Source organism: Papaver somniferum, chromosome 1, assembly GCF_003573695.1.
Source record: "Papaver somniferum cultivar HN1 chromosome 1, ASM357369v1, whole genome shotgun sequence".
NCBI classification, from domain to species: domain Eukaryota; kingdom Viridiplantae; phylum Streptophyta; class Magnoliopsida; order Ranunculales; family Papaveraceae; genus Papaver; species Papaver somniferum.
The window spans coordinates 246220947-246245651 of record NC_039358.1 but is presented as its reverse complement, the minus strand read 5'-3'; the positions used below and the strand labels follow the sequence as shown (position 1 = coordinate 246245651).

Here is a 24705-nt window from a genome sequence, read left to right as displayed (position 1 = left end):
TATCTATTTTTACAAGTCCGCTTCACCCAGGAATTGTTAATTTTGGTCTTTTAAATCAATTTTGTGTGTTGCAAGTACTTCATGTTGGAAAATGGGTCTAAAAACAGAGGATGAATTGAACACAGAGAGAATTGTTGTACCACACACTTTCAAGGCTCGAATAGATTTCTTTTAGACAATTATTTCTATCCTCCCAATATACTTGGCGATTACAACAGGTATGCGAAACAATGCCTTCACGATACAATGAAATCCCTACAACAGAGAAATTGGATTCAAGGTTTGTACCCCTTGATCCAACCAAGAACACATAATGACAATGGTTTCTGATGATGCTTTAGAAGAGAGAAACCAGGTTGAATTCGATTATCATGAATGGGAGAACACCTTCACTACTTATAGGGATATTCATGCCTGTTGGTAATGCTTTTTCATCACCAACAGACGCTTCCAAAAACCATCAATGGCGACTTATGGGAAGAGACGCATCTGTTCAGATTGGAAATAAAAATATCCAACATTCTCCCCCTATTTTCAAAAATTGAAAAAACACAAAAATAAAGTTAAAAACTTTTAAATCGGAGTGGCTGCATCACCAAAGTGATTGCCTACGTACCCGAGTGGGATCAAGCCAACGTAGTTCAAGCTAAATTGATACTAAGCATCATCGTTGAAATCAACACATAAATGATAGTTATCTTTTGGATTTGAACCTTCACTTAGTGTAATAAATTCAAAGCCTTATCGAGGTTCTATGGTGAAACTAGTCTTGAACCAAGTAAACCGGAATCTCCACACATATTGATTTCATAAAATCATGTGTTCTGTAGATAGCACGTTAATGGCCATGTGCTTATATCCTGGCTTCATGAGTCTTCTTTAGAGAACGGTCTTCTTCTCTTAGGAAACGGCCTGATTTCCATACTCATATAGGTAAGTCTCGAAAGTGTTTCTGCGAGACACCTTATGATAAAACTTAGACTTATTAAGGATTAATATCCATCCTATTTTCTTGCAGAACCCAACACTAATTTGAAATGGGAAGTTTTATATTAGTGCTCCATAATCTCATCCATAACTTGTTGGTACCACATTGAACCTTGTTTATCTTTTTCAAAACATAGGTTGGTTTTCTTCTATGGGAGATCAACCTTCTTTCACAGACCTTAGTCCCATTTCTTTACATTTTATTGAAACCACCGAGCTTGGTAGACTTTTCGTAAATGGGTATGCCAAATTCCTCTTTGTTTCAATAAAGTTAACCGTAACTACTCCTCTCTTGAGTAGTTTCCTAACCATTTGATGTCTAAGACTTGCACTTTCCATTATAAGTCTTATTAGAGACATTATAGATTGTAGCTTGATTATCACAATTAATCAAGATTGCTGGATATGGCTTCTTCCAAATTGGGATTTCCATAAGCAGGTTTCTAAGCCAATCCGCCTCCTTACATGCATCAGTTAAGGCTATTAATTCTGACAACATTGTTGAATCATAAATACAAGTCTGCTTCTTGGAACTCCAAGACACAACAACACCCCCTAATGTAAAAATCCATCCAGATGTCGACTAGGAATTGGATTCTACATTGTTCCAGTTAGCATCATTGTACCCTTCCAATACAGCGGGATAGCCTTGGTAATGCAAGCCAAAATCAGTTGTTCCTTTCAAGTAAGACATGACTCTTGAAACTTCTTTCCAGTGTTCAACTCCAGGATTACTTGAGAAACGACATAACACTCCCACAGCTTGGGCTATGTCCGGTCTCGTGCAATGCATGACATACATCATACTTCCAATAACACTGGAATATTCAAGTTGTGCATGAGTACGACCAGTGTTCTTCATTAACTTGATAGTATGGTCTAAAGAGTAGGTGCTGGATTGTCATCAAAGTGACCATACTTCTTGAGAAATTTCTCAATATAATGAGATTGGGTTAAATACAACTCATCCCCCTTTCTTAGGATCTTAATTCCTAAGATTACATCATCTTTTCCTAAATCCTTCATATCAAAGTTAGAACTAAGAAACTTCTTTGTTTCTTCCACAACAGACATGTCAGATCTAAAGATAAACATATCATCAACATACAAGAAGAGAATAACACATCCAGAATTATCATGCTTACTATAGATACATTTATCCGCATCATTAACAACTAAACCATATGACAAAACTACTTTGTCAAACTTCTCACGCCATTGCATGGGAGCTTGCTTCAAGCCATAGAGAGATTTGACCAATTTACAAACTTTCTTTTCTTGGCCTGGCAATATGAAATCTTCAGGTTGTTCCATATATATCTCTTCTTCTAAATCACCATTTAGAAAGGCGGTTTTGACATCCATTTGATGAATAATCAACTTGTGAACAGAAGCAAGTGCTATTAAACAACGAATAGATGAGATGCGAGCAACATGAGCATATGTATCAAAGTAATCAATTCCATGTTTTTGTCTATAACCCTTAGCAACTAACCTGGCTTTAAACTTATCAATGAAACCATCGGCATTCATCTTTCTATTGAATACCCATTTACATCCAATAGGCTTTACGCCTGGAGGTAAATCACAATATATCCAAGTGTCGTTAGTCAAAAGTGAATTCTTTTCATCATTGATAGACGCTTTCCAAAAACTAGCATATTTGGAATTCATAGCCTCAGCATAAGTTTTAGGGTCATCATCAACATGCATAACATATTTAGTAACACTAAGAATTTCATTCTTATTACCTTCCATAAGATATGTTATAAAGTCTGGACCAAAACTTTTCTCTTTTCTTGCTCTCTTGCTCCTTCTAGGTTCGATTTCTTCTATGGGTTCAGAAGTATCCTCTAGGTCTTGAGTAGGAGCAGAATGTTCATCATTGTTATTAGTATCTTCATATTCTAGACTAGGTAACAATGGGTTCTCCATGGGTTGTATTTGAGAACTATTCCTATTTAAGTTCTCAAAGAATTCCACATCTACAGATTCTATAATCTCAAAAGTATCAAGGATTAAAAATCTGTAAGTGATACTGTTAAGTGAATAACCTACAAAAGCACATTTATATGCCCTATTTCCTAACTTAGGTCTTTCAGGATCAGGCTTCCTAACATATGCTAAACAGCCCCATACCTTAAGTCTTTTCAAGTTTGGTTTTCTATTAAACCACAATTCATAAGGAGAAACATTCTTCTTTTTCAAAGGAACTCTATTCAAAATATAGCATGCAGACAACATAGCTTCACCCCACAAAGAATTAGGCAAATTAGAACTAATAAGCATAACATTAACCATCTCAACCAAAGTTCTATTTTTCCTCTCAGCAACGCCATTTTGTTGAGGTGTATATGGTGCAGTAAATTGATGAATTAAACCATGCTCTTGACAAAAGAATTTAAATTCATTAGGAAAATACTCACCACCACGATCAGAACGTAAAATCTTAATTTTCTGTCCTAATTGTGTCTCTACTTCTGCCTTGTATATTTTAAACATGTCAAAAACATCATCCTTAGATTTCATCAAGTATGTATAAGCATACCTAGTATAATCATCAATAAAACTGACATAGTATTTGTTTCCACCATGAGTCATATGATTCTTAAGGTCACCAACATCACTATGTATTAATTCAAGCAAGGAAGAATTTCTTACGACAGACTTAAAAGACATTCTATGTATTTTTGCTTGCACACAGATTTCACATTTAGAAACATTATCAAAGTTGCAATCAGAGATCAATCCTAATGTTTTCGTGTTTCTAAGAGAACCATAATTCACGTGTCCTAATCTACCGTGCCATAAGTTAACAGAGTCAACAATGTAAGCAGAACCATTATTTATTAAATTAAGCTTAATCATCCCATTACAAGCATATCCTTGTCCAACAAACACACCGTTTTTGGACAAAACAAACTTACTAGACTCATATGTCGTCTTGAATCCAGCCTTCATAACAAGGTCGCCGGAAACAAGGTTTTTCACAATGTCAGGGACATGTAATACATTAGTAAGAGTAACAGTCTTTCCCGAAGTAAACGAGAGTTCAACAGTGCCATTGCCAATTAATTTGCTGTGTTGGTTGTTTGCGGAGACCACTTCATTTCCTTCTCCACTAACCGGTTCGTATGTCTTGTAAAGATTTTTATCCTTACAGGTATGGACGGTTGCACCATTGTCATACCACCATCCACCACTATTTTCAGCAACAACATTGACCGCTTGCACTACTATCACAAGTTTGTCATCGACCATATTTGCCTCCTTTTTTTGTCCTAGTTGTTTCTTTTTGAGACGACAGTCACGAGCAAAATGGTCGGGTTTATCACAGAAGTAGCAGTTGCCTTCTTCTTCTTCTTGTTGGGATGTTGCTTCTTAAAATGAGTATCATCTTAAGTTTCAAGGAATTCTGTGTCTTAGATTCTTCTACTCTATTAACCTTAGAATGGTTTTCTGTTTGTTGACTATCCTTAAGTTCTCGTTTACGAGAGTCCTCTTCTATGCGAAAATGACGTTGTAAACCTTCAAAATCATAGTCAGTCTCAGCATGCTTAAGTTTCTTCTTATAACCATTCCAAGAAGGGGGAAGACGAGAAATAATAACCCCAACAATAAAGGAAGAAACAAGATCAATTCCAGCATCCTTAAGATGATTTACAATGAGTAAAAGTTCACTGACCTGAGCAATAATTGACTTACTGTCAACCATTTTAAAAATCCATGAAGTTGCAAATCAGGAATTTCTTGTTGCTTGCTTCAGAAATCTTGTATTTTTTGTCAAGCGTAGTCCACAATTCCTTTGCAGTCGCAATACTTCGAGGGGAATTATAAACATTCGTTTCCAGGGCATTCAAAATATGACCACGACACATAAAATCATCTTCCCGACGCTTCTTACGTCTGGCCTTCAAATCCTCGGTGTCTTTGTTAGATGGAGCAGCAAATTTCCTCCAACCCATCTTCAAGTATGTACCACAACTTGATGGTGATCAGAAAAAACTTCACAGTCTCTTGCCAACGACTAAAATTTTTATCATCAAAACGTTCCAATCGAGTTAGGGTTTGGTTCATCACTTGCAAAGATTGAGCAGTAGCATTTGAATTTGAAGATTCACCCTCCATTGCCAGAAAACTAATTGTCTAAAACTGTTGGGAAATGGGTCTAAAAACAGAGGATGAATTGAACACAAAGAGAATTGTTGTACCACAGACTTTCAAGGCTCGAATAGTTCTTTTATACAATTATTTCTACCCTCCCAATATACTTGGCGTTTACAACAGGTATGCGAAACAATGCCTTCAGGATACAATGAAAGCCCTACAACAGAGAAATTGGATTCAAGGTTTGTACCCCTTGATCCAACCAAGAACATACAATGACAATGGTTTCTAATGATGCTTTAGAAGAGAGAAAACAGGTTGAATTCGATTATCATGAATGGGAGAACACCTTCACTACTTATAGGGATATTCATGCCTGTTGGTAATGCCTTTTCATCACCAACATACGCTTCCAAAAACCATCAATGGCGACTTAGGGGAAGAGATGCGTCTGTTCAAATTTGAATAGAAAATATCCAACACTTCACCTCCTTGTCAGTTACACTCATTCTGCTCCAAATTCAATAGTCTTTGAATCTATTCCCAGTGCTAGCTTTCAATGAAACAAGACTATTCGTGTGTGGAATTCCGACAAATGGAGTCATACCCCCATATGAAACCTTGATTAATAATACGTCAGTTTTGGGGTCATAGCGACAAAGAATTGATTTAGTGCCCCATCTAAAATCCTTTTTGTACCATAAGAAAACTTCATTGTTTTTAGCAAGGCCTACAGGCTCATATTTAGAAACCAAAGAGTTGTTAATTCTCCGATATTTCTCCAGCCACTACTAACGCCTCCGATAGTAAATACTTGAATAGCTTTTTTTTTTCTTTATAACAACCTTGTAATTCTTACCAGAAGAATTGTAACCAAATCCAAGGCCTACTTGATTTTGGTCTACTGTTGGGAGGTTAATGTACTCTCCGGTGAAAGGATTAAAGACGTAAATGTTGGACGTGGTGGCATTATCTATATGTAAACAAACCGAACCAATCAAGCTTGACCCGATGTCTGTAATTTTGTCAGCAAGAGGATGTTTGATCTTTTCAAGTTTGATCTTTGGAAGTTTCTTGTCGAGATATTTATGACGACGACTTGTAGCCTGTGTAAGACTAAGAATGTCGTCGTAGTATCCAAAGCGAAATTTAACTCTATCAGAATAGAATTTGTGTTTGGTAAGAAGGAGACCACTTGCAATCTTTCTATGAGAAAGGAGAGTTTTAATGTGTTAGCTTTAGCGACAAAGGAGAATAGGAGAAACAATAGATTCGTCGTATTGATATGTTTCATGCCATAAGAGAAGTTCATTGTTTTTAGTGATGGCAAACACCTCGTAGCTATCAAAATCACGTCCAGGAGGAGAAGGAAAAGTTGGTATAATGAACTCCAAACTCCAATTCCAAGATTGATATCCCACTTCTTCTACAACGAAATCATCACTCTGATTATTTTTGAAAGACCGTATGTCTATGTTATAATCCACACTGACAATGCTCAAATACCCTCCCAACAGCTTGAGCTGACTTATCAAAGTAGTATGCTTGTTATTAGATGGGATATGTCGGAACCTTTCATCTGCCAAATCAAAAGCGACAATCTTCGGCTGGTACTGATCTAACCAATGAAGGGATCCATTCCAAAGTATACCACCGGAACGTGATATATCATAACCGGTAATTTCTCCTAAATCTCTCCATCCACTGTTATCACCTCCTCCAAGAGTATATACTAGAACTGATCCTTTGTCTTTTCAACTACAGTGAACGGGGTACTGAATTCTAACAATCTTGTAATTGTTATCAGAAGGATTGTAATCAAATCCGGTGACTATTTCAAGTTCCTGTTTTTATTGCTTTGCGGTCTATTGCTGGAAGGTTGAAGTATTCTCCGGTGACCGGATTATGAACGCAAAAACTACTAGTTACATGAGAGTAATCAAATAAGCAAAACAATCCATTGCAGGAACCAATCAAGCCTGCCCTGTAACTGTATCTCTCATCTTTAGAGATGGGATGTTTGATCTTTGTAAGCTTTTTGTAAAAACATTTTTCATCAAGGCGGTTGTGCTCAAATAAGGGGAGTAGCTCATACACAGGTCTTGGTCAGATCACAATTTAAAAATGCAACTTTTTACAGTTTCAATTCTCTATGCAGACCACCTGCAAGGATTCAATAAGAAATGAGAGTTTTCCAAGTTTTTGATACAAGTTTGCAGTCTAGGACGAACTCACTAGGAAACCAACTAAATTGAATAACTTTTTATAGCATGCATGAAGAAAACTAAAATCCTAGCCAATCTCACCAATGTCTAAACTACCACTTAAATGACAGTAATACAACTGCTTTACCTCCCCGTCCAAATCCTCCTCCTCCTCTTCCTCCTTCTCGTCCTCCTCTGCCAGGAAACGCACGTTTGGTGCTACGTACTTCAGCTGTAGTCCTTGAATCTACTCCCAGAGATTTTAATGACACGAGACTGTTCACATGTGGTATTCCCTGGAAATGGCTAACACCACAAGTTCCCAAATGCATAACCTTGTTTAATGTGTCATTTTTGGGGTCGTATCGACAAAGGAATACTGGAAGATTATATCTGCCCTGTGTATGCAATTTGTACCATAAGAGAACTTGATTGCTTTTAGTAATGGCATACGCTTCATAGCTATCAGAATCATAATCGTTAGGAGAAGGAAAAATTGATATACTGAAGTCCAAACTCCATTTCCAAGATCGATATCCCGCTTCGACAACGATATCATTGTTGTTCTGCTTATTTTTCAACATCCATATATCTAGACGCCCATTATCTCGATCCATACTAACAATGCTCAAATACCCTCCTAGCAGCTTGAGCTGAGTTTCCGGAGTATGCTTCTTATTACATGGTGTTGTTGGGAGATATCGGAAGTTTTCATCTGCCAAATCGAAAGCGACAATCTTCCAATATTGTTTGTTCTTATCAAACCAATGGAATGTGTTGTCTAACCAATGAAACGATCCGTTCCAGAGTATACCTTCTTTACCTAATAGATTATAATTAATTTCTCCGATATCTCTCCAACCACTGCCTCCAAGAGTATATATTTTAACCCACGCTTTGTCTTTTAAACCACTGTAGGGGTACTCAATTCTAGCAATCTTGTAATTTCTACCAGAAGGATCATAACCAAATCCACAGACTACTCGACTTTTCTCGTGGACTTTTGTAATCATTGGAAGGTTAAAGTATTCTCCCGTCAGAGGATTCAGAACGCAAAAACTAGACACATATTGTGTATCTATATACCGACGCATAGATAAACAAACCAAACCGTTGCACGAGCTAACCAAACTCAAGTCTAGGGTTTCTGTCTCATATAACTCTTTTTCAGCAAAAGGATGTTTGATCTCTGTAAATTTATCGTAAAAGCTTTCTCCTTCGTCATGTTTATCCAATGGAATACGAAGAATGTCGTCATAGTATCCAAAACCAAGTGTAAGTGTTACCCATTCTACAGCAGAAAGTAAGAGACCAGCTGCAATCTTTCGATGTAAAAGGAGAGTATTCCAAGTTTTTGACACAAGTTTGCACTCCAGAACGGACTCGCGATGAACACATGATAGAACTTTCGATTGAACATCAAGAGGGAGATCTTCCATATTAACGTAAAAATAACTTGTTTCTAATCAAACGATAATACACGAAGCGGACCTTTTATTCAATAATTCAGAAAGTTCTAGAGTAGGAAAGATAATTAAATTCGGAAACCAAGCAGAACGGGGTAAGGAAACCCAAAATTAATCGTAAACACACAAAAGGAATGGTATTCTGACTTGTGGGCCAAGATTTACCGGCTCATAAGATTTTACCTTGTAAAAAAGGATTGATTTTTTTTGGGACCATGGTTTGTTTTGGGGGACCACGGTCTTATTAGGTCAACCTCCCTATACTTATAAGGGGTGTCCTAAAACGTTGAATTGACTAATCTATTCTTAACCTAATTTAATTTAAAACCAACATAACACTTGTGGCATACAAGGCAGTGCATCCTATTTGTGGCATTAGGACACAGAGCGGTGCATATGACTAATTCGGATGAGGGAGAGTATATTGCATTTTTCGCCAACCTTTTTGCATCATGATATAGGGTAGGAGCAATTTGGGCAGTCTGGTGTACCTAGTTACAGATTGGCCATTTGGTCATTCTAATTTGGATCTAAGGGTATCAAGGAATGAAAACTTATCTGGATTATTATGTAACATGGTGCAGTTGAATTCAGTCAATAATAGATGATGGCCAACCAAGATGACCAAAAATCAAGAAATGCATAAATCTAAACACGCTGTTAAATCTAAACCCGAAATGAGTTTTTGAGTGAAAAGAATATGATTGAAAATTAGAAGAAGACCACTTCTGAATCAATCAAATATATCTTCTTGTTACATAGAATTGGGGGTATGCAGAAAAACCGAAACCGTGGATTTCACCCGCAACCGTCCGTAAAACTGCAGGTGAAAACCAATCCGCAAGAGTTTATGGGCCGGTCACGGTTTCATTTTCAAATCCGCACGCGGTGCGGTTACGGTTGCGGTTGGATTTCAAAAACCGCCGATTACCCGCACCGTAGGGTAGTTAGGGGATTTAATGAAATTATTAAGGATAGTATGGGAAGTTTAAGTCTTATATATAAGCATATTTATCTTTCTAAACCTAATAGCATTTTATTTCCCAGATTCAATCTTCTTTCAAGTCCAAAGAATTCATCTCTTCCATCCACTGCTTCAGCATCTTCATATCCTTCAGTGATTCAACAACACCATCATATGTCTAAAATCCCTTCAACTGCAGAACATCATCATCTTCGAACCCATTCTTCTATCATCTCCGCTTCCTGCAATTTCAGAGACTTCATTTCTCAAACCCTAATTTCAACTTCAATTGAATCTCGATCACACAGCATCAGAACATGGACTAAAGCTTCATCGTCAATAATAGCAGTCACAGTTCTTCTCTATGTCTTGAACATCACCTCTGTTCAGTTTTTCTTCTCTGAGCAGCATCAGTACCTAACAAGTCTCTCTTGCTAGAGGATTCTTCTTCAATCATCACCTCCTTCTGAGAAGTAAGTAACGATTAACTGTTACTTTTGATAGCAGAGAAATTAAGATTTTTGATATATTTTTTTCCCCAAATCGATTGCATGTTAGGGATTCAATCGATTTTTCTTCATTTGTTCTTCAATATTAACTTTCACTGCCTCTTTTATGTTGCAGAGATTTTGTTTCAGAAAATGGTGAAGTAAGAATATACCTGCAACGAGGAAGGTTGAATTTTTTTGATAGTTGCAGTTGAATTGATTGATAAACAAGTGAGTTAACAGAACACAACCCTTGTTCACTAATGAAAATTCAGTTTTTGTTTACTAATTTTTGGTTTGAAAATGAATTTTGTTATTTGAATAGATATTTATATATTGTTCTTGGTCTAGTAAGGAATTGGGTTTTACTGAATGATCCGTTTAGGTAAATAGATGGGGTTTGGAAAATTTAGTTGATTCTCTTGTAGAGATTAGGCTAAATTGAGTGGGTAGTTCCCGGAGGAACTCATGTGATGACGATGATGCTAACAAGTAACACCTGACTTTTGGAGGAATTAATTTGTTAATACCCATGTCCTCCTTGTGAAGTGGATTTTGTTCACTTGCTACTGCTTAAAGCTTCCGGATGATATGACTTATTTCTGATCATTTTGTTAAGCTTATGCTCATGTCAGCATGTTTTCTATTACCTACTTTTGTAAAAATATGTTTAGTGGGGCTGACTGTTCTTGGAATACAATATAATGATGCTTACTTTTTGAAATCAATTGTCTATTGGTCTGATTTTATAATTAACCCTCTCCAATTTAAATCCCAGAAGCAAGTCTCAACGTTTCCTTAAGTTTTAGTATAGAAACTCAAATTTGACACGGCAAATTAAACTCAAATTTGATCGTTTTTTTTTTGTCTTTGATCTTTTTTGGTCTTTGTTTTTTTTTTTTTTTGTCTTTGATCTTTTTTGGTCTTTGGTTTTGATCGCACCATCTAAGCCACTTCCTTTAAATAATTTTTCAATTTAATTAAGCCGAATAGTCGGATATTAGCACAAAAACAAAAAATTTACACTTTTTTGCGGTGTAAATTGCACAACACGGTCTCAGCCAATTTGCACTCAGCCAAACAAATTTTGAATCCACTTCACTTTCTGAACTAATTGCACCGCCACCACCATGTATTTTAATTGATACATTCCACAATTCAGATCTAAAAGGCAATACACCTAGTCAAATCTCAAACCAATAACTTGAGCAATGAATAATATTTTGAAGAAAGACGATGAATTCTCCATGAATATATAAACCATCATTATGAGCACCATAAAAAAAAAGTAACAGTTTTTAATGTCTCGTCTAAAAAAGATAACTAAACTCCATGACAGACAATATGCACATTTTGCAGAAGCACTACAGTATAATTTTCAAGAGGGAAGACAGCTAAAACATGAGAGTCATTAGGATCTCCATAAACTCGTATTAGTAGCATAAACCACGACCGACATACTCTCCATAATTTGGATTAGCTTTCATCCATTCCCTCGTCTTAGGGTCGTCCACGTTAATCTTAAAATAATCATGAACAACGTGTTTATCCCAAGGGAAATCATTGGGATCGAAATCCATCAAGAATTGGTCAACATTCCTGCTTGAAGTTCCAAGTCGCCTAACATCACCCGAAAGCTCCCCTCCAGTCGTGAAAGCATCTCCTAAAATAAAAGAAACTTCTGCCACCTGCCATTCAAAAGTGCGCATTTTTCAGTTGCAAACAGAAAAACAGGTATCAAACACGACCACACTAGTACTTAGGATGGTTGCAAGTTAAAGGACATCGCAATAATAACAACTATGACCTAACCAAGCTAGGGAGGAAGCATACACTATTTTTACAATCTAGTTACAAATCCATAGGGATTAAAAACTTACAGCAAAAAGACATTTCAGAGTTTCTCTTCAGATAACAGGAATACCAAATGAGATAACATTGTAGATTATCAAATGTTCAATCCTTGACATTTCAGGGTTTCTCATCAGATAACGCTACAGATTAGCGAACACAAAACTCGTGGACAGAACAACAAGACATCCATAAACTAGGACTGTTCACCCTACTAATTTGACAGATCAGTTGAGTAACTTAGATACTGTCGACCTTTAGAATCCCACGGTATACAAATAACTTACAGAACAAACTGCCAAAGTTAAACTTAATCCAATGACCACCTAATGAAATAATGACGGATGAGTGGGGATGTAAAAAAAATCCGCTTTTAAGGAATACGGTACCATTTTATTCAAGCTTTTCAGTAGTTAATTTTACACGATTGTCATAAATTTCAGTAGTCAGATAACTCATGGCACTAAAAAGTGTTTGATTCTAGTGGGAAAAGTTAAAAGATATAGTATATACCGTTTTGTGCATGGCTATAAATTCAACTAGGACGCTTTTCCCAACTGTCAATAGTTCATCAATCGACAGCCTAATTTGATCCAGTTGATCGCTAGTGGCAGTGTCAAATGGTCTGAGCTGCAGTACATTCAATTCAGATGAAGGCATGTAAGTAACAACTGGTATGGTTTTAATGGAATCATGATTAAGGATATAAACTGGTGAGAGAAGAATGTGTGCGTACGTACCCCGAGTTTAACTGTTTCACAGAAGTTCTCACATATACAATCCAACCGAAGATTAATTAGAGATGATTCAAATATAATTCTCCACAAAACAATACTTCCAAGTGGAGAGCCTCCGCCCGTAAGATCAGAACCCCTGACTGAATTTAGTTTCTCTACTGCTTCATTTATCATCTCTGATGTTTCCTTGGCTGCCTCAGAAAACGCACGTCGAAGGGAAGAACAGGTGTTTCTGGACGGATTGCCTCGCTCAGCACGGTTGTACTTCATATTGACTACATCTACAAAACATCCAAGCAGCGTTTCCGCGACAGATTTTCTTTCAACGCCTTGCTCCTGGAGATTTTTTAAGCGCTCTCTAAAACTATCTAATATTTCATTATTACACGCAACCAAATGAGTCAGGGCAACATTAGTGGGGCAACATTCATCATCGAGAAGATACTGATCCAACGATTCCTAGAAGAGAACAAAAAAAGGATACTAATTTATAACATTCAATGGTCTCAATGAGAACAAACAGGAAATATATGCACAATCTTTTTGTACCTTTGATTTCTTGAATTTTGAAATAAATTCCAAGAGGATGTCAAGAATCTTGTTGGACTCCTTGATAGATGAGGGACTAGTAAAACGGGAATCCTTGAGTTGCTTCAACAACCAAGCTGATCCACGTGACATGAAACACAGATTATCGAGTAGGTGCTGAAATATCAAAAGAAAGTTATGTAATTAGGAATTAGCCAAGATAACTTGTTAATTCCAAAGGATAACGACTTACCTTTTGTTTCCACAAACACGAGACCCTGGAGTGCTCGCAAAGGATATCAAGACATTTGTGCCTATCTCCATCACTGTCAACAGTATCGGAAAAAAATGCAACTGCAACAGACTCTCGCAATTGTTCCAGATGCTCAAAGAAACTATATGCAACAACCCGCTGCTCCTGTTGTACCTTGATGAGGTGATCGAGGAAAGACTCCAACAACCCAGCCTATGAAGAGAGACAGACACGGAAAGTCATAAAAAATATGTCAAATCCTATCCTAAACCAAAATAAAGCCAAGATGCCATTTCGAGCAGTAAATATTAGTTACCTGCTTTCGCCTGAAATCATCGCCAGATTCTGGACAAATTCTTTGCAAAAGTTGCTTCAATGACAAGCTTCCATCATAGTATTTATCTGCAATAACCACATCATCTGTCGACGCCTGAAGAGACAACCATCTATTCGGCTGGTAACTAATATCATTGATGTCATTATCCTGTACCAATATAATAAAATCACGAGACATGAGATCGAAATAAAAGCAGAGATGCGAGGTATAAAGAAAGGTTGAACTTAGTTGCATACCTCATTGGATGCATACTTTTCCAGGCCAGATGTTTCCAACAGCCGAAGAAACCTAGGGAATGACCTCCTGTCACCGTACTTTGTGTTGACATCCGTCCAGTCATCTGCAACACATGCTGCTTTTTGGAAAAACATCTTAAGTGAGGACTCTAAATCTATTGATGGTTCCTTGATTACAGATCTTGGATATATAAGTTGTTTTGGGGAACCATCATGTGCAATTCTAAGACTTAAGCTTTCAAAGTAATAGTCTATCCATTTATCATCCATGGTAGCTGAAACACCACTACTTGTTGTTTGCTTAACCAATAATAACCTGCACAAAACTGATCAGTTTCAGAGTGTGTGTTTTTTTTGATAAATAATAAATGAAACAAAGATAAATGTGAGAAAAGTTGTGTCTAATAAGGGCATGGCTTCTCCTGTTGCTTTATAATAATAATAAGTCGAAATCCTTACTGGTTGCTACACTCACTGAACTAGCTGTTCTAAAGATGCTGTTTATTGTATCTCACACTGGTTTCACAATTGTAAGGCTACACCTTTGAAGAAAGAGATAAGCTTACTCCAGTTAGTTTAAGACACATTGATTATCATTTATCAAGTTGAGTTGTGTTATTGTCGTTAACTGATTAAACTTCTGGAATTAATAATTTCTGTAAGAGCCTGATGAATTTCCAGATTAGCAAGCAGTCAGCAATGTGTGTAACCGAAAGCCGAAGCCAGTCATGAAGAATATATCCTATATATGCATCTAAAAGTCCACATCCTCCATTATCTATGGAGAACCAAACTTGACAAACATAAATAACACATTAGATACAAACAATTCAGTTCTAGGATTAGCTCAAAGACTGATAAAACTCAAAACAAACAGCAAAAATCTCATGCAAACACTTGGATCAAAACCCATCACAGACCTAATTTCTTATTAACAATAAACATCGTGAAATTTGATTTCAACCAATGATTCATGGAACTAAAATACAACTCTAACAAAATCTCATACGAACATTAAGACGATGACCTAAACCAATACTCAAGTGGCATCAAATATAGAAGAGAATTAAGACTACTTTCACCCTTGGGAAACAACCACCTCGAATTTAATACTATTATCATGCGAAACAACCACCTTGTATTTAATTTTCGATTAAAAAAGTATTCACAGTTTCGTGTCCAGAAACAATTGAAGAAATTCCATCTCGAATCAAAAACAGTAAAGGGATTTGAAACTCACCGTTCTTAAACTTCGACTTCCTTCTTCGTCTGAGAGAACAAAGAGGGGTTTCGTGTCGTGTAGCCGGAAATCTGCATTTTACCCCCCTCGCTCTAAACATATACGGTAGAAGATAAGTTCTGCGGAGCTTCTAGAAAAACCCAAAAGATACTGTTTGGTCCAAATGTTGGGCACTACTTCTCAACACCTAAAGGGGGAACGGGAACTTAGGCCAAGGCCCAAAGAAAATATCTTTTTTATTGTTATGCCCAAAATATTTTTCCGTTTTCGTGGCACCAATAATTATTTGAAATTATAAAAAAAAATTCATTACTCGTTATGTATTTTATTTTTTCAGGGGTATAACTGACAATCAAACTAAAGTATAAGATATCTAAAAAAAATTGTGGCTTGGAATTTTACAAACTTTATCTTATTTGAAAGCTTTTATTTTAACAGGTCTACACGACGAGCACAAACAACAAATCAAATTTAAGTTTATTACGAAAATGTTGGAAGCGATTATTCTTTTTGCCAATTTTTTTTGAAAATTTAACACATAACCATTATGTAGCTACCAAAAAAGATGCATAACACGCTATGCAGACACCACAAAAGATGCATAATACATTATGTAGATGCATAATTGTAGTTACCTAAAATCGGTGAAAGGCTTAAAGTGATATTCTAGGATGTTTCAAAGTCAGATACTGATAGACGCATTTATGTGTCTAATATAGCTCATTTGTATATATTGTTAGTGCTCGATATCGTACTTATTTGGTTATTTTATTTATTTGTAGGTGTTTTTGGAAGAATAAGGTTTTGCGGCGAAATTGGCTCAAAATGTGGCATTTGAACCTCCGTAGATAACGTACCAGAAGCACCCCAGAAGTATGTTGGAAGCACCCCAAAAATACCCCGGAGGAACCCTGAAAGAGTGTTGAAAATATCCCAGAAAAATTACTATTTGCACCCAAGGGGAAAGTGTTATTCGGACTCTCACTATGGATAAGGGGTAACCCATTTCGGACGTGTGCTAAAGGGACACCAGAATTGGATAAGGGGGAGGTCACCTTCTCCGTTTGAAAACAAATTTTGGCGGGAAAATTTTCTTTCACCAGACAGATTTAGGGTTGAATTTTCGGACGAGTTTTAATGAGATTCAATCACTGATTCTCATGGGCTGGACGTGATATGGATATACAATTCTAGTATGGATGATTTCATGGGCTTAATTGGGTTGGAATGACCGGGAGAATGGATCAAAGTCCAAACAGGACAGTACCGTGCTGTGCACTTTCAAATATTTGTGAGAGATTTGTGGAAGACTTTTACGCTAGATAACTATGCACCTAGTCTTGTTCAAGTCTTAAGAGAATTTTGGAGCGTAATAACTGGCCATAGGACGCGTACAAAGCAACAGAAAAGAGATTATTCTCTCAACTGCTCGAGAAGAAAAAAAGAGAAATACTCTCGGATTTGCACGAGAATTTTGGTCCTGTTGGCTATATAAAGCATTGCTTCGAGTCTTAGAGGGGTTGGAAAAGTTTTAGAAACTTTTAGGAGGGAGTTTAGAGTTCATGATAGACGAGAAGAAGAAGTTACAAGAGATATTGTTGTTGCTGCTGCTTCCATTGAAGATCCTGAAGAACACGAAGAACAGACTCACATAGTCAGTCGTTCTTCAGCAGTCTTAAATAACAATACCAGTGTCGTTCTTTACAGCAGTAATGGATTATCGTTTACAGCAGTCTTAAAAGCACTTACCCCTTTGTAACAGTGGTGCTGTAACACCACTACAGCGTTGCAATTTTCTGTTTCATCTTATATTCATCAATAAAAACACCTATTTTAGCCATGAATTCATCTTGTGAGTGTGTTTTTGGGATGAGGAGCTAAACCCATTAGCCGAGACGACGGAGGAAGCCATTGGTCCATATTGATTGGTATAATTCTAATTTTATTATTTATTTGCAATATTATTATTTGATTATTTGCATGGAATTGAATTTGAAATATTAGTTTTTATTGAATAGTTGTGAATTATTTTGATGAAGCATGCTGGGTTTTAAAAACTTTTGATGTTTTATACTTTGTGATTACAATTATTACTTCAAAAATATATTTGAGGCAAATATTAGAATTATTTTTAAAGATAGAATTGCATGAATATTATTTAGAATTTACTATTTAATTGGTCAATGGTGGAATCCTAGTCTTGGTATTTTCTCTAAAGGTTTGAACTATTTTATTTATTTGCCTGTTTAATTTAAATCTAGAAAAATTGTTTTCTTCACAAGTCTGAAAAGACCCAGTTTTTACCACTACTACAATCACTATTTGGAATCACACCAAATTTTTGGCGCCGCCGACGCGGATTTGTGTTTAGGTAGCATTTTTTTAGATTTATTTTTATTTTTATTTTTATTTTTGTTCCTCTTTACGTTTCTTTTGGTGTGGCTTTGATTTGCAGGTTTGAAGTTGGATACTAAGGACTTGGAACAAAGCTTAAAGCTAAAGAGAAGAAAAAGAAGACAATTTTTGTTTTAGGATTTAGTTTTATTATTTATTTATTATTATTTTATTTTATTTTAGAATTGTATTAGGAAATATTTTGTAATTTACTTTTTCTTTTGCACTTTATTTTTGTGGACTGTGGACTTTAAACTTTGGACATTTTTATTTTTATTTTTATACCCTATGGAAGGGATCCTTAAATACAAATTGCTTGCAGGGAAGGACGACGATTACAATATCGTCTCGGCCCCTCGGGTTCGTACATGACATAGGAGTCGTGGCCCGAGTCGACTACAACGGTTCATCCCCCGTCTGGTACGGGAGGTAAGTCCAATCGAAACACTCGCGAATCTCTTATAAGCGAGTTACTGTATTCCTTAAGGTGATAATTGTTTGAGGACGAACCGGACAGTTTTTAAATTCCTAGTAAAGGGCAAGGCCTGGCCAATACAAGATAAGGGTTCGGATTTCATCACCGCTCCCTTCTTGCCCGCCTTAGGAAAACGAACCTAACGCGAACCCAAGCTTTAAAATCTGATTAGAAAGAGACCTATAGGGTATCGAGCTTGTTAGGAAAAAATTTCGAAGGATATTGGTTACCTTTTAAGCAATCTCGAAGTTCATAATGGTTTCTGTGAGTTGAATGCGTGATTGCGCCGCCTTGTGATAGCGGTGAGGCCTTGGGTATCAAAGCTCCACTGAGCTTCCCTCGCCTCAATTCAACTTACTTTGATTCGGATTGATTCCAGAGGGGTTTGCTTAAACTGTAACGAATTCCCCTTCGAGAGATAGAAGCTAGTCTAGAAACAATCTAAGTGGAGCCATCATGCTTTTTGTTTGCTAGATTCTATAGGTTTGATTTGGTCGAGTCAGCCTTGTTTGTGATTGTGTAGAATTCTTTTGCAATTAAGAATGTCGAACTGGTATGATAGAAGCCAATACAATGAATATCGACCTGAATTTGAATATGGACATCATCAGTATTATGACCATAGTGAGAATAGTGGCTGGGGACGCCAACCTTTTCAAGGTTATGGTTCATACGATGGTGAGCCCAATTACTATCCACACGTGCATCAGTCATACGAGCAAGAAGATTATAGTACTAGTTCTTCGTCTCTAGAGGATACAATCAAACTATTGAAAAGTAGTCCTTATTGTGATCCTTCAGTTCCTATTCCTTCTCTAGAAGAGACTCTCAGGAATTTAGCTGAGTCATCACGTCAGTTAGCTTAATCGACGTATAAATTAGACGAGGTGAATAACGTAGTTATGGACGAAAGAGCTGCAACAACAACTGAATCTGTAGAAGATATCCTCAATATATTAACTCAAAACTTAGATCCTACACTAAGGGAACTTTCTTTGGAAGAGACCCTTGAGAGGATAGCTGAGTCGACACGTAGACTTGAGTTAGAGACGAACGAAAGTATTGCTCGAAATAACTTGAATTGCCAATATATTGTATCCAATAATACCCTTGAGAATGAAGATACTTTTTCACATAATCAAGATAACGAGGTTATAATTGGTAACACTACTTATTTAGATAAGGTTCAATCATCTTCGTACTATTATGATGATGAGGATAGTAGTGATGAAGAATCTGAAATATGTGGGCATAGTGATCAGGAATCTAGTAATCCAATTGAGCTGTATACTGATTATATTATTTCTAGTTCAAATCCAAATAATATTTATGATTATTCACCTATTCAAAAGGACGAGGATTTGATTAGGGATACCATCGTTTTAGACGATGTAGTTTTTCCTTTTGATTACAAAGCCGATAGTGGTTTAGAGGAACAGGTTCATTTCGAAAATATTGTTTTAGAGTCTAGCGACTTAGAAACAATAGTCTTGGAAGAAGAAGATAGACCCGTAGAGATGAGTAAAGATGCACTACCTGATAATAACTTAGAAGAATCTCTTGAATATTTTAAGGACTCTGAAGATACGGAAATTCAAGAAATAATTAGAGGTCTATCTAGAGACACTGAAAACTCTAAGTTTGGGGGTGATTATCACTTCCCTAGTGCCTTACCTTTAACTCTCAGAAAGTCCCCACACTTAGGACTTGATATCTGTGCCTCAACCATTTTACAAGATTACCTTCATACTCGTTTTCCAGAGCCTAATGATGTCCAGGAAGAAGTTCAGTCGTTAGAAACTCATCCTATGGTTGATGTGGTTTTCCCAGGCTATGATACCCAGATTGACTTTGTTTTCCCACCAAATAGTTTTCTTCCAATTGTGGGAACGTATAGATTTCAAATGTGTCACTTATTAAGTTCTGAGACTAAGCCTAAGTACTTTAGGAAATTAGAATCGACACATTTGCTTCAGAATGACCACTACTCTGACTGTGGTCAACTATGTAAGTCATACCTAATTGACTTAGAGGATCCTAAATTATTTAGGTTATTTTGTGATTCCAGGTTCTTATCTGAGTTTTTCCAGACTCTAAGACCTAATAATTTGGATCCTACCTATGAGGAAATGCATCCGAGGAAAATAGTCTATTTAGACCCCTTCATAGAACCTGAACCGCAATTAGCGATAGTTATCCAGAAACTAGGTAAGGGCATGCTAGTCTTGTACATTTTCTTGGTTCACTGCAGTTTCCTTTTGTCAGCTCTTTTTGGTTTTAAAGACCCACAGTTATTCCGGCTACTGTTATACGGTTCGAGTCGACTAATCCTTGCTTAGTCTGGCTAAAGACTTTAAACTTAGAACTTCTTGGGAGATAACCCAATATTCATGCGATACGGTAATATCCTTCCTTATTTCTTTTCCCTCCAGTGGTAATAGTTTCTCCTTGTTCATGCTTTTCATTTCATCTTTAGAACATTGAGGACAATGTTAGATTTAAGTTTGGGGGTATGGGAGAAACTTTTGTGTTGCACTTTTGAAACTTCTAGCGTCACATGGTATCCGGTTAGCTAAGTTTACATATTGTTTCTCACCGAAAAGATAGAAATTGGAATACTAGAGATAACAACTTATTGAGACATTAGAGAAAAAGACATTGAGATCCTTGAAATTCAGGAGAGAACTTGTTCTTTTTAGAGGGTAACCGTGATGGACCTAACCATACATGATGGAAAGGCAAGTAGGTCAGGAAATGCCAGAAAGACAAAGCAACCTCACAATGTAGTCTTAGCTACTGGATTGCGACTCTCTCTCAGTAGAAACTTATCATCATCAACAAGCGGAGCGACATCAAAATCTATGAAGAAAGTGAAGACGTTTTAAGGTTTAGAAGCAACAATAGAAAAGAATAATTCAAAAATCAAAGTTGAAGACTTAGTTACAAGAAGTTACAAGAGCAAATGATATAAGTTGTTAGAATCCATGATACCAAGACATCACAAGTTGCGAAGATCCAAGTTTTGAAAGTCCTTCTCTCATGGCCATGTAAATTTTTGTCTTGTAATTTTTTCTTTTTTAAAAAAAAAAATGAAAAATGAAAAAAAAAAATTGAAAAAAAAAAAAAAAAAAAAAAGAAAAAATATGAAACATCATTACGTTCTTTTTGTTCAATAAGGCCATAGGGAAGAAGAAATTTATAAGTCAAGCAAGAAATCGAAGAGAAGAGTTAATTGTCAAGGTTCTATGAGGTTCGATAGTTTATCATCAACAGTTGAAGACCGAAGAAGACGTTGTTTCTACTGAGCACTATGAGAGAGTCGAAGAAAGATACATTTGGTCGCTTTGTTAGTATGCTTTCAATCTGGCACAAGATCTTTCTAGCACTGGTTTAACTCATCACACGTAATTAGTCCAGTTGTATAGCAGATGTCCCTCTCATTTTTATCTCTCTCCTAATCTTATCCAGCTGTAAAGCAGCGGACGCATCTTACAATGTTTATCTAGCTGTATAGCGGATATCTCTTTATCTAGCAGTCATGCAGATGTGTCTCCCCTTTTCTTCAGTCAGCTTTAGAGCTGACACCTTTAATTTCTCTGGCATTCTACTTACTTGGAGATAGGTTGAGAATATGTATGTCCTCATAGCTCTTTGGATACTTGTGACCAATTAGGAGTACAGGTTTTGTGGGTATATCTCTGGTAAACCCTCCCGAGACTATAACTCGGCCACTAGGGCCACCTAGGGGTTTAAAGGCTTATTTCATACGCTAAATGCAATCGACGATGCCTGCGACAGTGAGTTAGGATTTTATTTTGTAATTTTTATTTGCTCGGGACTAGCAAATAATAAGTTTGGGGTATTTGATAGACGCATTTATGTGTCTAATATAGCTCATTTGTACATATTGTTAGTGCTCGATATCGTACTTATTTGGTTATTTTATTTATTTGTAGGTGTTTTTGGAAGAATAAGGTTTTGCGGCGAAATTGGCTCAAAATGTGGCATTTGAACCTCCGTAGATAACGTACCAGAAGCACCCCAGAAGTATGTTGGAAGCACCCCAGAAATACCCCGGAGGAACCCTGAAAGAGTGTTGAAAATATCCCAGAAAAATTACTATTTGCACCCAAGGGGAAAGTGTTATTCGGACTCTCACTATGGATAAGGGGTAACCCATTTCGGACGTGTGCTAAAGGGACACCAGAATTGGATAAGGGGGAGGTCACCTTCTTCGTTTGAAAACAAATTTTGGCGGGAAAATTTTCTTTCACCAGACAGATTTAGGGTTGGATTTTCGGACGAGTTTTAATGAGATTCAATCACTGATTCTCATGGGCTGGACGTGATATGGATATACAATTCTAGTATGGATGATTTCATGGGATTAATTGGGTTGGAATGACCGGGAGAATGGATCAAAGTCCAAACAGGACAGTACCGTGCTGTTCACTTTCAAATATTTGTGAGAGATTTGTGGAAGACTTTTACCTAGATAACTATGCACCTAGTCTTGTTCAAGTCTTAAGAGAATTTTGGAGCGTAATAACTGGCCATAGGACGCGTACAAAGCAACAGAAAAGAGATTATTCTCTCAACTGCTCGAGAAGAAAAAAGAGAAATACTCTCGGATTTGCACGAGAATTTTGGTCTTGTTGGCTATATAAAACATTGCTTCGAGTCTTAGAGGGGTTGGAAAAGTTTTAGAAACTTTTAGGAGGGAGTTTAAAGTTCAGGATAGACGAGAAGAAGAAGTTACAGGAGATATTGTTGCTGCTACTGCTGCCATTGAAGATCCTGAAGAACACGAAGAACAGACTCACATAGTCAGTCGTTCTTCAGCAGTCTTAAATAACAATACCAGTGTCGTTCTTTTACAGCAGTAATGGATTATCGTTTACAGCAGTCTTAAAAGCACTTACCCCTTTGTAACAGTGGCGCTGTAACACCACTACAGCGTTGCAATTTTCTGTTTCATCTTATATTCATCAATAAAAACACCTATTTTAGCCATGAATTCATCTTGTGAGTGTGTTTTTGGGATGAGGAGCTAAACCCATTAGCCGAGACGACGGAGGAAGCCATTGGTCCATATTGATTGGTATAATTCTAATTTTATTATTTATTTGCAATATTATTATTTTGATTATTTGCATGGAATTGAATTTGAAATATTAGTTTTTATTGAATAGTTGTGAATTATTTTGATGAAGCATGCTGCTGATGAACACGAAAAACACGAAGAACGGACTCGCAACAGCAGTCGTTTATCAACAGTGAAAGAGACTCACAGTCGTGGGTCGTAGGTGTGGGTCTTAGGGATTCAGTAACAATAGCACCTCTTTTGTGTCGTTTATGTTGGACGCCTTCTGTGGGTCGCAGAATTCTGTTTAATACTTTTTATTTATCTTTTCTCTTCATTGTAAAACACTTTTGAGCATCAATGAAATTCTTTGAGAGGTTTTCCAACATGATGAGCGACTAATTCCCTCGCAACCAAGGCAATAGAGGAAGCTATTCACGCAACATAAATGGGTAACTATTTCATTTAATTATATAATTCACCTAATCGCTGCTTTTGCAGAGTTTTAAATTATTTGAATGATTGTCTTAATTATTTGTTATTCAGTTTGATAGGTTATGCTTGGTTTAATCTCTTGATAATCTATGCTTAAGGTTTACAAATAATGTTTGAGAATTTGTATGATTGATAGTGAATTAAAGATAAAAGAGGACTTAAGAATTGAATAGAGTTTTGAAATATTTATCATAATTTTGCGTAGTAGTGGAATCTAGTGTCTTGGTTACCTCTCGCCCAAATTGTTAATATTTTGTATAATTATTTATTAAGTCTAAAAAAATTATCCTTCACAAGTCCGAGAGTTTGAACCTCATTACTACAACCACGAAAAAATCTTTAATCAAAGCACCATTAGCAACATGGATGGAAACTGCATGGCAGTACCATCGACAACACGACCCTGACCATTGATTGGGCGTTGACTTTGACCGTTGATCGGTTGTTGACTTTTGTGTGATACCTAGCAGGCTAGTGGGATACTTCGGTTGACTGGTTAGCTGGCTTGGGTGAGGGCCAACAGATGATTCAAGTACCAATTTGTCCCATTATGTGGCATTTTTATTCATGGTACAAACATCGTCCCCTCTTAACCTTCAACCTGTTAGGGGTTAAGAAATTATCTTTTTCCTTAGTCAATGAAAAAACTCGCCCCCAAGTGTGGATTATTGATGCTGAGGTGATTGGAAAACTTCCTTAGTAAATTTTTGTTGTTAAAGCGTAAAGAAAACTGCGTTGATTGTGTAAATGGTAATCTAGTCGCCCCCAAGTGAGGCTATTGTGATTGGAGGATCAGCGGGAAAAAATTGAAGATGAACCATTGTTGTATGCACAGACAGGACTTAAGGCTGATCTGGTCT

The 24705-nt window shown here is 36.7% G+C and overlaps 2 protein-coding genes across 2 annotated transcripts; both read right to left on the bottom strand.

The window, feature by feature from the left end:
- Window positions 1-7411: 7411 nt before the first annotated feature.
- On the bottom strand, window positions 7412-8737 carry LOC113275951 (F-box protein At3g07870-like). The gene has a single exon (XM_026525541.1). It carries the CDS (start codon window positions 8735-8737, stop codon window positions 7412-7414), a length of 1326 nt encoding a protein of 441 aa, XP_026381326.1.
- Window positions 8738-11453: 2716 nt separating this feature from the next.
- Window positions 11454-15506, bottom strand: LOC113323925 (midasin-like). The gene is made up of 8 exons (XM_026572275.1): window positions 15399-15506; window positions 14159-14474; window positions 13902-14069; window positions 13586-13798; window positions 13354-13509; window positions 12808-13263; window positions 12581-12697; window positions 11454-11904 (listed from the first exon to the last, which is right to left on the bottom strand). The coding sequence occupies exons 2-8, from the start codon at window positions 14426-14428 to the stop codon at window positions 11650-11652; spliced, it is 1635 nt and encodes a 544-aa protein (XP_026428060.1). The 5' UTR covers window positions 14429-14474; window positions 15399-15506; the 3' UTR covers window positions 11454-11649.
- Between the last annotated feature and the right edge of the window lie 9199 nt (window positions 15507-24705).